We start from the raw sequence: 14,922 nt of genomic DNA, 5'->3' as shown, positions 1-14,922 counted from the left end.
CCCAGGCCACAGGGAGCCTTGAGGTCATGTTGGAACCTGGATCCCAGCTCAGAGGGCCACAGAAAGGGCTGAAGGAAGAGGGTGGCGAATCTGACTTGCACATCTCTTTGGTGTTTGCAAATGCCTTTGAAACTTATGTCCGTGAATGGTCTGGGAGCCCTGGGGGCCACCAGCAGATGAGGTCAAACGTAGACACTACCTGTTTTGCAGGCCTAGATCAAAGAGAGGTGTGCGGGGAAGAAATGCAAGGGTTCCCTGGTGGTAACACAACAGGTGGGTGAGAACGGCCAAGTGATGGGGAATGTACTCAGCATCCACTAACATTGCTCCACCTGGCCCCATATACCCTCATTGCACCCATTTTACAGATGAAAACATGAAGACTAAAACAACAATTTTATCCCCAGGCCTTGGCGCTTAGGAAACTGAGAGCAGGCTCTCCCGCCACCTTCTCTGCCGCTATCTCGGGACTGAGCAAGGGAAGGGAGCTGTGGCTCCATCCGTGCAAACGCCTGACCATGCTGGCCCAGCCTTCCCTCTGCAGAATGCGGAGCGAGCACCTTCATGACAGGGAAGATGACATCTGCCTCCTCTGAGGCAGTGGCCACAGCCATTTCCATCTGAAAACCAAGCACCCTGGGGGACTCTGAAGGCAGAAACTTCATTCCTGCCGGGACTCACCAGTTTCAAGGCAGGGGAACCAGCGGCTCATGGACTCCCTCCCCTCGCTTCGGTGAAGTGAAAATTATTTTCCCCCATTGTTCAAAAATATTTAAAATTTTTGATAATTTACTCCTTGCTCTTATTCTGTATCTCCCACATCCTTGTAAGAACAGAAGTAGGAAAAAAAACAACAGTACTTAAAAAAAATATATTAAAAGAATGTCAAAGATTCCAAGTTGTTTCTGCATCTACTGGTTTATATTAAGAAAGGATATGTCTGAGATTTTTTCTTTCTCTAAAGGAAAAGAAGTGAGTTTAAAGTCAGGAAACACCAGCTCCCAGCCCAATTCTCTACCTCCTATAGGGCCACTCACTTTTCCTCTGCTGGGCTGTTTTCTCATCTGTAAAATGGGACACCATATTGACCTCTTAGCACTGCTGTGAACTTCAGGTGAGATCATGTAAGCTTCAGTGATTTTAATATGTTTTCAGTCTCAACTATTATTACTTTAAGAGAAGCCCCGATGTTTTGCACACATCTGGTGCTTGGCTGGTGGGATGTTTAAGCCAACAAAATTTACTGTGCACCTACTATGCACTTAGCACCCTTGAGTGGTGAATGGGCCGGGGAGCTTATTTTTAGTGGAAGCCCAGACAAAGGGGAAGTCAAGGAACCAGCACATTTCAGATAATGATAAACAAAATCATGAAACCCAGCATGTGATAAAGAATGCCTAGGGAGAGGGTAATTTTAGACAGGTGCTCAGGGAAGGCTTCTTGGAAGAGGTGGCATTTGAGCTGAGACCTCAATGGCCTACAAAGCATATACGTGGCAGAGAACACAGAAGTTCGAAGCCCTTATCTTATGTTGGGAGCCCCAGAAGCAGAGCCTGAGGCAGGGATTAGGTGCACGTGGTTTCCTGAAGGAGGTCTCTTTAGGATCAACCTGTTGGGGAACAAGGGAACAGGACAGGAAAGGGAAGAGCCAAGCAAGACTGTGGTCTCAGGTAAAGTTGGGCCTAAACTGGTCCCTAGGGGCTTTGGAGCAAAAACTGCACCAAAGAGTTGTCTGACCTCAGGCACATAATAGCTGCTCATTAAAAGGCAGCTGCCACTCATCATCCTTTAAGACCCTGTGCAAGAGCCCTTCTTTCCCTGACCCACCTGAGTTGAGTTGAGCATCCCTCCTCTATGCCATATAGAAAGGCCTTTTGTACCCAGAGTCAGTCATTAGCTGTGGCTGGAGGAGGGGGCAGGAGAGACAGAGTAATATCTCAGGCCAGGCAGCTTCCATCAGGAGAAGATTGTGGCTGGGCAAGGCTGACACTTATGGCTGCTGATGGATGGTGCAACAGCCCAGGCGTCAGGATCAGGGCACAGCACCAGTGGTGTCCACTATAGACTTTAAAGTTGGGACAGCCCTGGAGATTCCTGGAATAGCTGGACACCAATGCGGCCAGAGAGGAGAGGATAGGGGAGCACAAGGTGAGATGGGCTCAGGGTGGGGAAGACGTCAGACCCTGTAGGGCCAGCAGCTGGGAGACGGCCCTGCTTCTGTAATCGAGAGGCCACTGACAGGTCCATCTCACCTGCAGCTCGGGGGCAGCCAGGGCCTGGTCCAGCTTCATGAACTCTGCTTCTCGCCACGCAGTCTGAAATCGCTGCAGCAGAACTCGGGCCCGGATTTTGGGGAGGGCCAAGCTCCTGTCCATCTGAGCAAAGCAGCCATGGACCTCCTGTCTCATCCTGAGCAGCTCCTCTTCAGACAGGGAGAAGACTGAGGAGCAGAGCTTCCTGGGAGGAAGAACAGAGACATGCTCTTACACAGAGAAAGCCTGGGGGCTGGGCTGGAGTGATGAAGCCGGAGATGTAAAGCTCATTCCTCAAATCCATGTCTGCAGAAAAAGCATTGGCTCCTTAATCATGCATTCCTGCCACAGGCATTCCTTGAGCACCTAATGCATGTCGTGCTGCATAGGACATTGTATTGGATCTAAGAACGAGAGCTGAATGAGGCCAGGCTGTGAGGGTGTCTTTGAGGAGGCAACAGGCCTTTCAGTGCCCATGACCTTGAAATTAACCTGGTCTCACTTCAGAAACAGACATGTAAACAAAGCGCTGTCTGCGGAGCCCGGTCAGCAGCATTCTCTATGTAGGACCAATGGACAGAGGAGAGACGCACAAAACTCAGCTCAGGGAGGTCAGGGAAATGAGAGTCCCTTATGATCGGTTCCAAAGGGTAATGATTGACGGCTCTCATTCAGTGAAAATCGATTCCACGCTGGGAACCATGCTGAGTGACTTAGTGTTATGGGTTGAATTATGGCTCCTAAAAAGATATATTCAAGTCCTAACCTGGGACCTGTGAATCTTGGTTTATTTGGAAATAGGGTATTTACAAATGTAATTAAGAAGTGAGCTGGTACATGTATACATATGTAACTAACCTGCACATTTACCCTAAAACTTAAAGTATAATAATAATAAAGAAAGAAAGAAAGAAAGAAAGAAAAAAGAAAGAAGAAAAAAAAAAAAAAAAGAAGAAGTGAGCTAAGATGAGGCCATATTGGAGCACAGTGGGCCCTTAATGCAATATAACTGGTGTCCTTATAAGAAAAGAGACAAACACACAGAGAGGCCATCTGACATGGAGGCAGAGATTGGGGTGAGATGTCTACAAGCCAATGAACACCAAGAATTGCCAGCAACACCAGCAGCTAAGAAAAGGTATGGAATAGATTCTCCCCTGGTGCCTTCAGAGGGAGCATGGTTCTGCCAATGCCTTGATCTTGGACTTCCAGCCTTCAGAACAGTGGAAGAAAATATTTCTGTTGTTTTAAGCCACCCCGTTTGTGGTACTTTGTTATGGTAGTGCTAAGAAACAAATGCAATGACCTACATCATTGCTGTTCCTTACACCAAATTACAGACAAGGAAATGGATGAACAGTCCCTCTTCCTTTCCAGCAAGGCCCACAGCCCACTCTAATGGAGAGAATGGCCACACAATTGCTTTCTCAGCCTCAAGGGGGCTGGTTCTGGCCCACGAGATGTAAGAGGAAATCTGCTCAGAAAGTCTGGACAGAATTATTCATTGAACAAAGATTAGCTGTAGATGTGTTTGAATGTTCTGGTAATGTTCTGTCAATGCAGCCAGCATTGACTGATGCTTTAAAATTCAGAATTATCAGCAGAACACCCAATGTGGTTGGCCAGAGTCAGGTTTACCATACCCAAATCTCAATGTGGGAATATGGGGCTGTGGCTCTGCTAGAAAGGTCTCTGGTGGAAAGAGAATGAGACCTTCAGAGACCACGCGGGCCCTCTGCTGACAACAGTCTGAGGCCTGACCCGATGTCATGTGACACCCATCTTGGGTTCCTCACCTCATGGGGCCCAACGATTTTTAAAGCAACCTTTGGAAACTGCAGCAGCCCCCTTGCACCTTCCCTTGTGCAAAGCCTTTGCCCCGCTGTTTGCTGATTACACCGAATCCAAAGTGAAAGCAACTCTGAGATGACTCTCAGTCATTATTCCTGCCACTTTCAAACCACATCGGCCCTGAGCACTGTTGTCTTAATCCTCTGTTACGTAAGTGCCAAGAGAATACAGAAATACAGGAGGCGAGATCTTTGCCCTGAACGAGTTTGAAATCAAGACAGGAACTTCCGAAAGAAGGCTCAAAGACTACACTTTCTCTTGCAAAGATATTCCTCATTAATTCCTACTTTAGCCAACCAGTTTTACAGCAATCCCATCTTGGTTGAAATTGGAAAGCTTCTAAAAATGTGTTTCAAATCTATTGTGCAAAGCCATTTTTGCATAATGCCTCAGAAATAAAGGCTGCAACCTTTTAGCATCTTAAATAAGCAAACTATATGAGCAGACTCACATTGCGTGCACTGTGAGTTGATCATCTTTTACCCTTGAAAAAATCATACACTTCTCTGATAGCCAAGTGAGAGTTCTCTTTTTCCCATTAAATGGCTAAATCAGCAGTGGCTTTAGTAACACTCCCTGCAAAATGAATCCAAATGAAGTTGAAGAAAATGACCAGCTGGTAATAGGAATGCCAAAGTTAATTCACTTGCTACGAAGAGTCCAAAGCCAGTTTGAACATGAGAAGAGAATTTTCTGGAATGTAGGCTAAGCTGAATAAATACTGTTGAGAGCAATTCATGGGAATAAGAAATGGCATTTAAGGATTTGATTTTTATGGACTAAGAGAAGACAGAATCTTGTTTTCCTTGTCAAGAAAGCAAAAGCTAACAAGGATTAAAAAATAAATGAGGCCAGAATCACAAGAGAGAGAGATGGGAAAGGGCCAAAGGTCACTTAACACAAACCAAGATAGTATCAATGTTTGCAAACACCTGGGGACCTATTTTCCTGGTAGCAAGGTCGGACCCTGGGGATGAAAACTGTGTAGGAAAGGAAAGGACATTAAATCATGGAGGCCAGCAAGATTCTAGGAGATAACTTCTACAAAGGAGGAAGGAAATTGCGGACAGATCCTATGTCCATTAAAGCGTCCAAGATGAGCCCAGGCTCTTACATAAACATTGTCTTCATATTTAAACTACTTGATAGTGTCATGTACTGCCAAAAGCACCTTAAATGATTTGATTTAGTTTTTGTGGTCTTCATTTTACAAGTGGGAAAGCTGAGGCCCAGAGAGGTTAAACAAGTTGCGCAAACATAAGTGGTGGTCCTGGGTCTTTTGGTCTACATTGCCCATGTCTCATTCTACATTGGCTATGTTAGAGGCCCCTCCAGTTTCCAATCTGTTGCCAGCCCCAAACAACCACCAAAAGCTCTGTTGGTCTCTATTACAGCACAAAAGGCTCCCTTCCTGGGCCAGGCCAAATCCCAGCAGGCACAAAGAGCTGGCAAATGTTTCAGGGAAGTAAAGGACTGTGGGCCCTGGCCCCTCTGGAATATGACTTCAACTTGTCTTCATTGTTTCCACCACTCTCCCATGTCTTTAAAAAATTACTTGTGAAATTTATCTTCAGAGGCTGAGGCAGGAGGATCACCTAAGCCCAGGAGTTTGAGACCAGCCTGGACAACACGGTGAGACTCCGTCTCTACAAAAAAAAAACTAAATATTAAAAATAAACGTATCCATTATTTTCTAGTTACTGCAGCAGGAGTGTTAGGTGTGGTCCACTGCATCCTACTCAGAAGTGGAAGTCATTACACGGCTCTTGAATTAATAATAAAGACACATAGCCCGAGAAAAGGACCAGGGATGAAAGGGCCAGGTGAAAAGATGATGCAGTGTGGTGGAAGAACTAACACGAAGGTCAAGATCATGAGCAGCCTTGACGCCTGGTGAAACTAGCAGGGCCTGGAATGGCCTAACCGCAAGCTCCCCTTCCCCCTCTGCTCCTGTGGATCATGTCCCCTCCCCAGGTATCCCCAGGGGACACTTCTTATTAAGGGAACCAGCACATTCCCATTTATCCCTGAGTAGCTCCCTGGAATTATTCAGTCCAGGGAATTATTCAGACAAGCCATCACATTTTCCCCTGGAAGCCAGGGGCCACCCATCCTCTTGTTACTACAAACCCTATGGGCCTGGTTCTGCACTCTGCTCAATCCTTGTAGGGTCCTGCATGACATTCGAGGTCCTCCCCCCGGGGCGTGAGTTTATATGACTAATTAACGCTGGTAATCTTGTCTGGGGCCAGGTGTCTCATGCTTGGTCATCCCCACAACCACAGAACAGGAATCTCCCCGGCATCAGTGGGGTGGGGAGCGGTGACTAGGACCTGCAGGGGCGCTCACATGAATATCAGGTGCTCCCAGTGTCTCAACTCCGCCTGCTCCTCTGTCGCGGCCTCAGGAGCATCATCCTTCAGTCTCTGCCTCACGCTCTGGACACCCTCCTGGTCCCTGTCCCTCTCCTCCCCCTCCAGCTGCTCAGCCCGCGCAGCCATCTCCTTGCCGTGCTCCTCCAGGATCTGCTGCAGGAAGAGCCAGGGCACGCTGCGCTTGAGCAGCTCCTGGGTCATGGCTGAGTTCTGCAGGCGCCGCAGCTCGTCGGTGGCCTTCTCAAACAGCGAGAGGGTCAGGGTCCTGAGATCGTCCAGGGCGGCCTGGTCCAGATGCTCCTGCAGCTCCTCCAGGGCAGCACCATGCTCCTCCATCAGGCTCCTCCACTGGCGCAGGTACTGGCCGGCATCCTCAACCGCTTGGAAGGCCTCGCTGATGGACAACTGCTCCCTCCGCTGCTCCCTGTGCTGGAGTTTCAGAAAAGAAAATTAAGTGGGGGCAGGGCTTGGCGGGTACAGCCCTTTGGCTGAAACAATTTTATTGCAGGAGGCACAGAATGTTTATAGCCTTTTCCCCAACACTCTCACATTTGGAAAGTTATTCTGGTTTGTTTTTTTTTTTGAGATGGAATCTCGCTCTGTCGCCCAGGCTGGAGTGCAGTGGTGCGATCTCGGCTCACTGCAATCCCCACCTCCTGGGTTCAAGCGATTCTTGTGCCTCAAACACCCAAGTAGTTGCAATTACAGGTGTGTGCACCATGATGCCAGGCTAATTTTTTAAAAAATTAATTTATTTTTTTAAATTTATTTTTATTCATTTATTATTTTTGAGACAGGATCTCCTTCAGTCGCCCAGGCTGGAGTGCAGTGGCATTATCTTGGCTCATTGCAACCTCCGCCTCCCAGGTTCAAGTGATTCTACTGCCTTAGCCTCCCTAGTAGCTGGGATTACAGGTGTGTACCACCACACCGAGCTAATTTTTATATTTTTTGTAGAGCTGGGGTTTCACCATTTTGGCTGAGCTCCTCTTGAACTCCTGACCTCAAGTGATCTACCTACCTCAGCCCCCTAAAGTGCTGGGATTACAGCTGTGAACCATTGTGCCAGATCTAGAAAGTTACTGTTTAAAAAAAAACACGGTAGAATCCCTATGTGTTCACCATTCATTGAACATGTATTTGTCAAGCAGGTAAAGCCCAGGAGACAGAGTGCCTGGGTTCCAGTCCTGGCTCCTCCATTCACAAGCTGAGTGACCCAAAGCAGATATTTTACCCTCTCTGTGCCTCCATTTCCCTATCTGTAAAATGGGGATAATAATAGGACCTCCCTTTCACAAGAGCTGTGAAGATTGTGTGAGTTACTTAATACACGTACAGCTCTTAGAAAAGTGCCTGACATAGAGTAGTTTACGCCAATAAATATCTGCTAGTGTTACTACTATGTGCTAGGCACACAGGATCTGCAAGTTGTAATATTATAAAGGGGGAACCAAAAAGCTAAGATCATTGAGAGACAACTTAAATGAGGAAGTCAGCAAAGCTTTTAAGGAAGAAGATCGAAGTGAGACCTAAGGAAGGAGGTCTCATCTGAATCAGGTTAAAAATGGGGAAAGAACCTTCCTGGGAGAAAGAACAGTTGGTGCAAAGGCCCCGTGGCAGGAAAAAAATTGAGATGCATAAAGATGTCCATTATGGTGTTCTTTATAATAGTGGGTCCACAGATAGTCTCGGTTCTATTTGGAGAGAACATAAGATGCTCTTCCAAAGTAAGAACTCAATAAATGTTAGCACCAACCATTATCATTAGTCACTCAAACCAGCACTCCTATTCCTTTGCCCAGGCAGACATTACTAGTCTACCATAACCCATGTTCATGGGTCCTGGTGACCAGAGAGTGTCAATTCATTCATTCTACAAATATGTACTGAGCACGTACCAGGTGTCAGGCAGTGTTCTCAACAGTGAGGATGCAACACAAGTTTTTGCCTTCACGGAGCTACATCCTAATTCTGGGCCACTTGTAATGTTTAGCTGCAACAAATAATATTCACAGAAGACTGCCAGAATCTCCTATAGGATGTGGAGTCCATCCTTCTTTCTAGACACTTACCTTGGATCAGGCAAGACAGTAGGGAAATGGAGCCCTGGGCCCCACTGTTTTAATCCCTTAACCAGTGGCTCAGAGATGAATGGTGTGATGCTCAAAGGTGGGGTATGCATCAGTGATCAAGGTCAGAATCATGGCTTTCTGTTGGGTCCCAAACTTGGTAATAAAGAGCAGAGTTTCTATTGATCAAATTTGAAAGCTATTCTTCATCCCCTCCCTGCAAATGGTGTCAACCAACTACTTGGGTGTCACCCTGCATGTCCCATACATTCCCTGAATCTGTCCTTATCCCCTGTACTCAGGGCTCTGTGTCAGTTTAGGCCTGCATCCACTCACCCCTGGCCAAGTACCAGAGCCTCCCATGGGGTTTGTATTCCCAGGTCCCTCAACTCCATCTGACATGGTGCTCACCTCAGCTTCCTAAATCACAGATCTGATGTCTCTCTCACCTCCTGAAGACCCTTCAACATTCCCCACTATCCTTGGATGGAAGGTAACCCCTTACCCCGGCACGCTATGCCCCCATTGACTTGCTGCCGCATTCCCTTCCAGGCCCTACCCTCGTCCCTCTGCACACTCCAGCCTCATCATATTCTTACAGTCCCGAAATACATGCCATGCATGCCACTTACTGGATGTTTGACCTTGACCACACACACACACACACACACACACAAACCCAGTGGTATCTCCCTCATAGGGTTAATATAAAGATTAAACAAGATATCTTATATAACACGCTTAGCACAGTGCTAAGTAAGCAGCCAATAAATGTTAGCACCTACCATCATCATTAGTCACTCAAATCAGCTTTCCTAATTCCCTTGCCCATGCAGACATTACTAGTCTACCATGACCCTGTGCCGTGCTTGGGCTGGATAAGAAGTGTAGCATCCCGCTGAACACAGCATTCCAAAAAGTCACTACCAATCAACAACAGATGGCACATCATGGTGCCTGCCCAGCTGCCCATCTGATCCTAGTGCACCAATGGCAATGTCTGGCACAGTACCTGGCACTTGATGGGTATTAGAAAGTGCTTATGCAAAGAATAAATAGCATCATGCCTTATATACCTTTTGTAGCAACTCTCGTCTTCTCTTAGTTATTAATTTTTGGTGGAGCTTTTTCTTTTCCTGCTTTAAGTCATTGTCCAACTTCTGCTTGATTGAAAAGACTTCTGTCTGAGCCCGCTCCAACAGCATTTCCATTTGGTCTTCATCCAGGTACCCTGCTCTAGATGGAAAGGATGTAAATTTAGGAATGTGGTCTCCAAACTCACCTGTAGCTTAACTGCCATTGTGCCTGAACATTCATCTCCATATTAGTTTGGTTTGAATCAGAAAATCTTTACCCTCCAGAAGAATTAGGAGAATGGGCAGCTAAGACATTACTAAAGTACTAGCAGAGTAAGGGCAGAGAATGCTCAACACAGAGAGACATCATTAGGGTGGAAGTTGGCAAGAGTTCTGGGAGAAAGTAACATTTGAGAGGACCACTCTGGTGCAGACAGAAGTTTCCAAGGGGAGATGGTGGATTAAAAATCCTGGTGTCAAGAACAGCACAAACAAAGTCAAAGAGGCAAAAGCAGGGAATACTCTGTGACGGTTAATTTTATGGACCAACTTGACTGGCCCAGATGAAACATTCTTTTTGTTTTGTTTTGTTTTGTTTTGAGATGGAGTCTCGCTCTGTTGCCCAGGCTGGAGTGCAGTGGCACTATCTTGGCTCACTGCAACCTCCGCCCCTCCAGGTTTAAGCAATTCTCTGCCTCAGCCTCCAGAGTAGCTGGGATTACAGGCGCGTGCCACCACGCCCAGCTAATTTTTTTGTATTTTTAGTAGAGACAGGGTTTCACCATCTTGGCCAGGCTGGTCTTGAACTCCTGACCTCGTGATCCACCTGCCTCGGCCTCCCAAAGTGCTGGGTTACAGGCGTGAGCTACCGCGCCTGGCTGAAATGTTCTTTTTGGGTGTGCCTGTGAGGGTGTTTCCAGTGGAGATCAGCATTTGAATCAGTGGACTCAGTAAAGCAGATGGCCCTCCCCAGCATGAGCGGGCATCATCCAATATGCTGAGGTCCTGAATAGAACACAGAGGCAGAGGAAAAAGGAATTTGTCCTTTTTTTTTCTGCCTTACAGCTTACGGTGGGACCTCTCATCTCATCTTCTCTTGCCCTTGGACTGGGACTTACACCATCAACTCCCTCTGGTTTACAGGCCTTCAGCTTTGGACTGAATTATACCATTGGCTTTCCTGGGTCTCCGGCTTGCAGGCAGCAGACAATGGGATTTCTCAACCTCCATAATCGCTTGAGCTAGTTCCTATTTATATAGGAAGCTATTTGTATGGCAAGCTGGAAACAGCAGACGATGCTGTCTATATGTTTATACATCCTGTTGGTTCTGTTTCCCTGGAGTACCCTGACAAGTATACTCTGCTACCAGCATTACCACTATCATTCCTAGACTGCCTGCATCCCTGGGCTGAGTCCCCAGCTTGGCCCAGGGAAGACTCTCAATGGAGGTTCCTTGAAGAAATGAACAGGTGAAGGAATCAGTAGTAGATGCATGCTTTAGAAATATAATTATGTCTTTTAAAATAGAATTTGAAAAGAAGAGATGAAGCATCTTTCCCTGGTGACTGCTCACAACCAGCTGGTGGGCCCTTCAATTCAAGGCAAAGAACTGTTTCTTTCACTTGAGTGCAAATTAAAATCAGGAATGCCAAGTAAATTGCAGTGATAAATTCATTAGCATCTTTAGGTGGGGAGTGTTTGCATAATTTGCACCTTATTGAATCCTCATTAAACAGAGCAGGAGAGGGTCAAAGTCCCATTAAGGTTACCTAAGTAGCAGAACCACAGTAAAACAACAGATCGTCATAAGAAAGCTGCTTTACAGTCATGTCCCTATTCATTTCAGAGCTTCTTGTAACCTAAAAGAATAAAGTTTGTTCTTTACAATTAAGTCACCTCAAAGAATAATAGCTGAGAAGAAATGCTGGAGAGAGGCAAAGGATGGCACTTAGAACTCTGTGACACCACCATACACCTGACCACATAGGATCCCAGGTGCTGCTCAGAAAAACCATTTGGAATCCGAGACAAGCATCTCTGTATTTATACTTAGTGTCAAAAGTGAACGCGAGAGCCGGCAGTGTGCTAGATCTTAAAGAGAGGTGGGTTCTTCCATCACATGGTCCATGTGAGCCTCATCACTGATTTCTCCAGAACATGTTGTTGGAATTCTGCCTGAAAATAATCCAGGGTGGGGACGTGTAGCTACATCAAAATTGGCCATGAGTGGGGCTCATTATACAGTTGTCTAGACTATTGCATATGGTTTTAAAATTCTGTAACACAAAGGATTTTTACAAGATAATTCTTCTTTAGAAATAATAAGTGAGGAGCAGTCAACACATATGCTGAATAAACAGAAGTAGTGGGTCTCCAGTGAGGAAGGTTTGTGTCAGGCAGTTCATTTGTGCCGTGGTGTGAATGTCACCTTAAAAACTTGAAATTTAATTGCCATTGTGACAGTATTAAGAGACGGGACCTTTACAAGATGATTAGGTCATGAGGGATCCACCCTCACGAATGGATTAATGCCATTTCTGTGTTAGTTATCACGGGAGTTTGACCCCCTTTTTGTCTCTGTCTCACACATGCACTTCCTCCCACATGATACCCTTCCACCATGTTATGATGAAGTAAGAAGGCCCTCACTAGATCTTGAACTTCCCAGCCTCTAGAACTGTGAACCAAATATATTTCTTCTATTTATAAATTACCCAGTCTGTGGTATTCTGTCATAGCAGCGGAAAACAGACTAAGACAGTTTGCACTGTTGGGACAGTGTTGAGTGGTACCTCTCGTGCTTCTGAATGAGGTGAGTCAGCTGGGCTGCAGCGGTGCTCAGAAGGCCCTGCACACGGGTCTCTGATGACTGGAGGTTCTGGACCAGATATTCCCTGTGGCCAAATCTTTTACTTAGATGATACCTCTTACTAGCCTGGAAAAAGTCCATTAACTCTTCTACATTCTCCTGTGAATTAAAAAAAAAAATCAAGAACATATGCCTAATTAAAATTAAGAGCATAATCTTTCTAGACATTTAAAATATTATTTTTCCTTTTATAAGAAAATACACATGAAAAGAAACATGAGAATTAACACCTTTAACCTCCCTGCCTGTAACAAAGGCTTATGAGAAAATTACATACAAATAAGAAATGAGGGCTTTGAAAAGTGCATTCTAGACCCAGATGGTAAAAAGTTATCAGAACAACTTTACTGCCCTACGGAACATAAATTTCACTCATTCAGCCATTTATCCTTCACCCATGCACACACTCTTTCCACCTGTGGAGTTCCTACAAGTGCTGAACACCAGGATGAGGTGCTGAAGTTCCGGGAGAAGTCAGCCATCAGCCCAACCCCAAGGAGCTCCCACCACCACAGAGGAGACAAAACCAGGATGGGCACAAAGAAAGCAAGAAGGTTTCTCCTCAGCCTACAAAATGAACAAAACCTAACCAAACACAGGAGAGTAATAACCTAGCTAATGTGAGGTGTGTTCTCTGGACCTAACACTGGGCCAAGAGTGTTTCATGTCTCATCTAACTTAACCTAGGGAGACAGTACTATTATTCCCATTTCACAGATGAGGGAACTGAGTCCACATCAGACAAACGGCTGAGCAGGGATTTGAACTCAGCAGTCTAATTCCAGGCCCTGTGCTCTAACATCATAATAGCCTGCTTCCAAAAATCCCACTTGAACCAGAGGCATATTAATTAGACCAGGAACATCAGTAGAACTACTCTATGGACTGGCTTCATTGTCCTTTTTCTATCTGTGGAAATATCACCCATACAATGGATAACCAATAGTGTCAATGCTTTGTTCAACAGGGAACATAGGACAGCATGGACGTTCTCCTTCCCACGTAAGAGCTGTAACATCTCCACATCTCAACACTTGGAAATTAGCACCATCCAGTCAGTGAAAAGCTGCATGGTCAGTCAGATGTGGCTTCACACACACTAGCACCTCCCTAAGAGCCACTGGCACCAGAATCCGTATAACAGGAAGATTGCAGCAATGTTCCTGTTCTCCATGGAGAGGGATCCATGCGTGTCGATTGATGGGAGCCCATGTCATAAGGAAATTCAGAATTGGTATCCTTAAATACTCTCGTAGCTCTGGTCAAAAAAGCTTGTATGACAGTACTGTTATCACCTGTGGAGTTACTTTTCGGCATAATATCATTCACAATAGCATGCATTCTTTTTACTTGAGTGCTCTGGCATCGAGAATCAGCCACTGCTCATCATGAGAGTAAAATGACAATGAAATCTGTGAATATCTAAGTAATGCCATGGTGTCTGAATACCAAGCTATGAATATGACAGAATTTGTGCTTTATGTATGCTCACTGAGGATTTAGTGGGAAAAATCTAGATTAAATGGAGGTGGGAGCTCGTTCTCTTTCTGTCCTGGGTGCCTTCTGGGAGTGGGAGGCTTGTGACGATTACTTGGTCTCCTCCTGGGATGGCCCTGATGTCTCAGCCCTTATGCACTCAGCCTGGTGCTGGCTGCAGGTCCCCAGAGGCTGGGCAGGGCCAGCCTTTGTCTTTGTCAGTGGTTGGGTGAATGCTGAGGACCTGCTCACAGACGCAGGGAAGGCCGCCTGTGCCCGCACCTCTTCTGGATGTTCCAGTTCATCTTTCGCCACTGTCTTAGCAATGGAGTAACAGAGGCTGGTCGTGAGCCCTGATTCACCCTAGGTGGATGTGGCTCATTCTGCTATGGGTGGAATCTGTCCTTCTAGCACAAGTAGGGAATTTCAAAGTGGGAAATTAACCAGCAAGCCAACTTTCTGGAATGATTTTCACTTACAAAGATAAAAATGAAATAGCAGTGTTCACTACATCAGAAAAAGCACTGCTCAAGAACCACAGTGATGCACTCATGACTGTGAACACATTACTGGACTGAGGAACAAATCAACCCCTATGGACCTGACTCTGCCAGATGCTGCTCCAAGGCCTCCAGCACCATCCAAAGGTACCCTTGCTGCTTTAGAAACAGAGATTGGCTCATAACCTGGAAGAGGCAGTCTGTCTAAAGAATGACATTTGCATTTCTCAAACATCTTATTGACAGTCAAGATAGAAAATTCCATAAAGTAAAATCAGAGTTTGCTCACAATTACTCTTACCATCAGCTAGAGCAAGCTATCAGCACCAGTGACAGCGCTGGAGCCAAACAACAAAGCGCCTTCTTGTAAAGCAGTGATGTCACTCTGTGTGCCTGTGTGTGCACGCACTTGTGCATGTAAAATCCCTCACATAGGCCTCCTAAGAATTTCC

The 14,922-nt window shown here is 46.0% G+C and overlaps 1 protein-coding gene across 8 annotated transcripts in view; it reads right to left on the bottom strand.

The window, feature by feature from the left end:
- The window catches only part of EVC2 (EvC ciliary complex subunit 2), a 155,338-nt gene that overhangs the window by 56,382 nt on the left and 84,034 nt on the right, over positions 1–14,922 (bottom strand). For all 8 annotated transcript variants that reach the window (XM_063663512.1, XM_054484771.2, XM_063663515.1 and 5 more), the window contains exons 12-15: positions 12,418–12,593; positions 9,624–9,783; positions 6,453–6,907; positions 2,253–2,457 (exon numbers count right to left, since the gene is read on the bottom strand). In XM_063663512.1, coding sequence (XP_063519582.1) covers positions 2,253–2,457; positions 6,453–6,907; positions 9,624–9,783; positions 12,418–12,593 — 996 coding nt within the window. The remainder of the gene's footprint in view (positions 1–2,252; positions 2,458–6,452; positions 6,908–9,623; positions 9,784–12,417; positions 12,594–14,922) is intronic.

Source organism: Pongo pygmaeus, chromosome 3, assembly GCF_028885625.2.
Source record: "Pongo pygmaeus isolate AG05252 chromosome 3, NHGRI_mPonPyg2-v2.0_pri, whole genome shotgun sequence".
NCBI lineage: Eukaryota > Metazoa > Chordata > Mammalia > Primates > Hominidae > Pongo > Pongo pygmaeus.
This window is presented reverse-complemented; position numbering and strand designations above follow the sequence as displayed.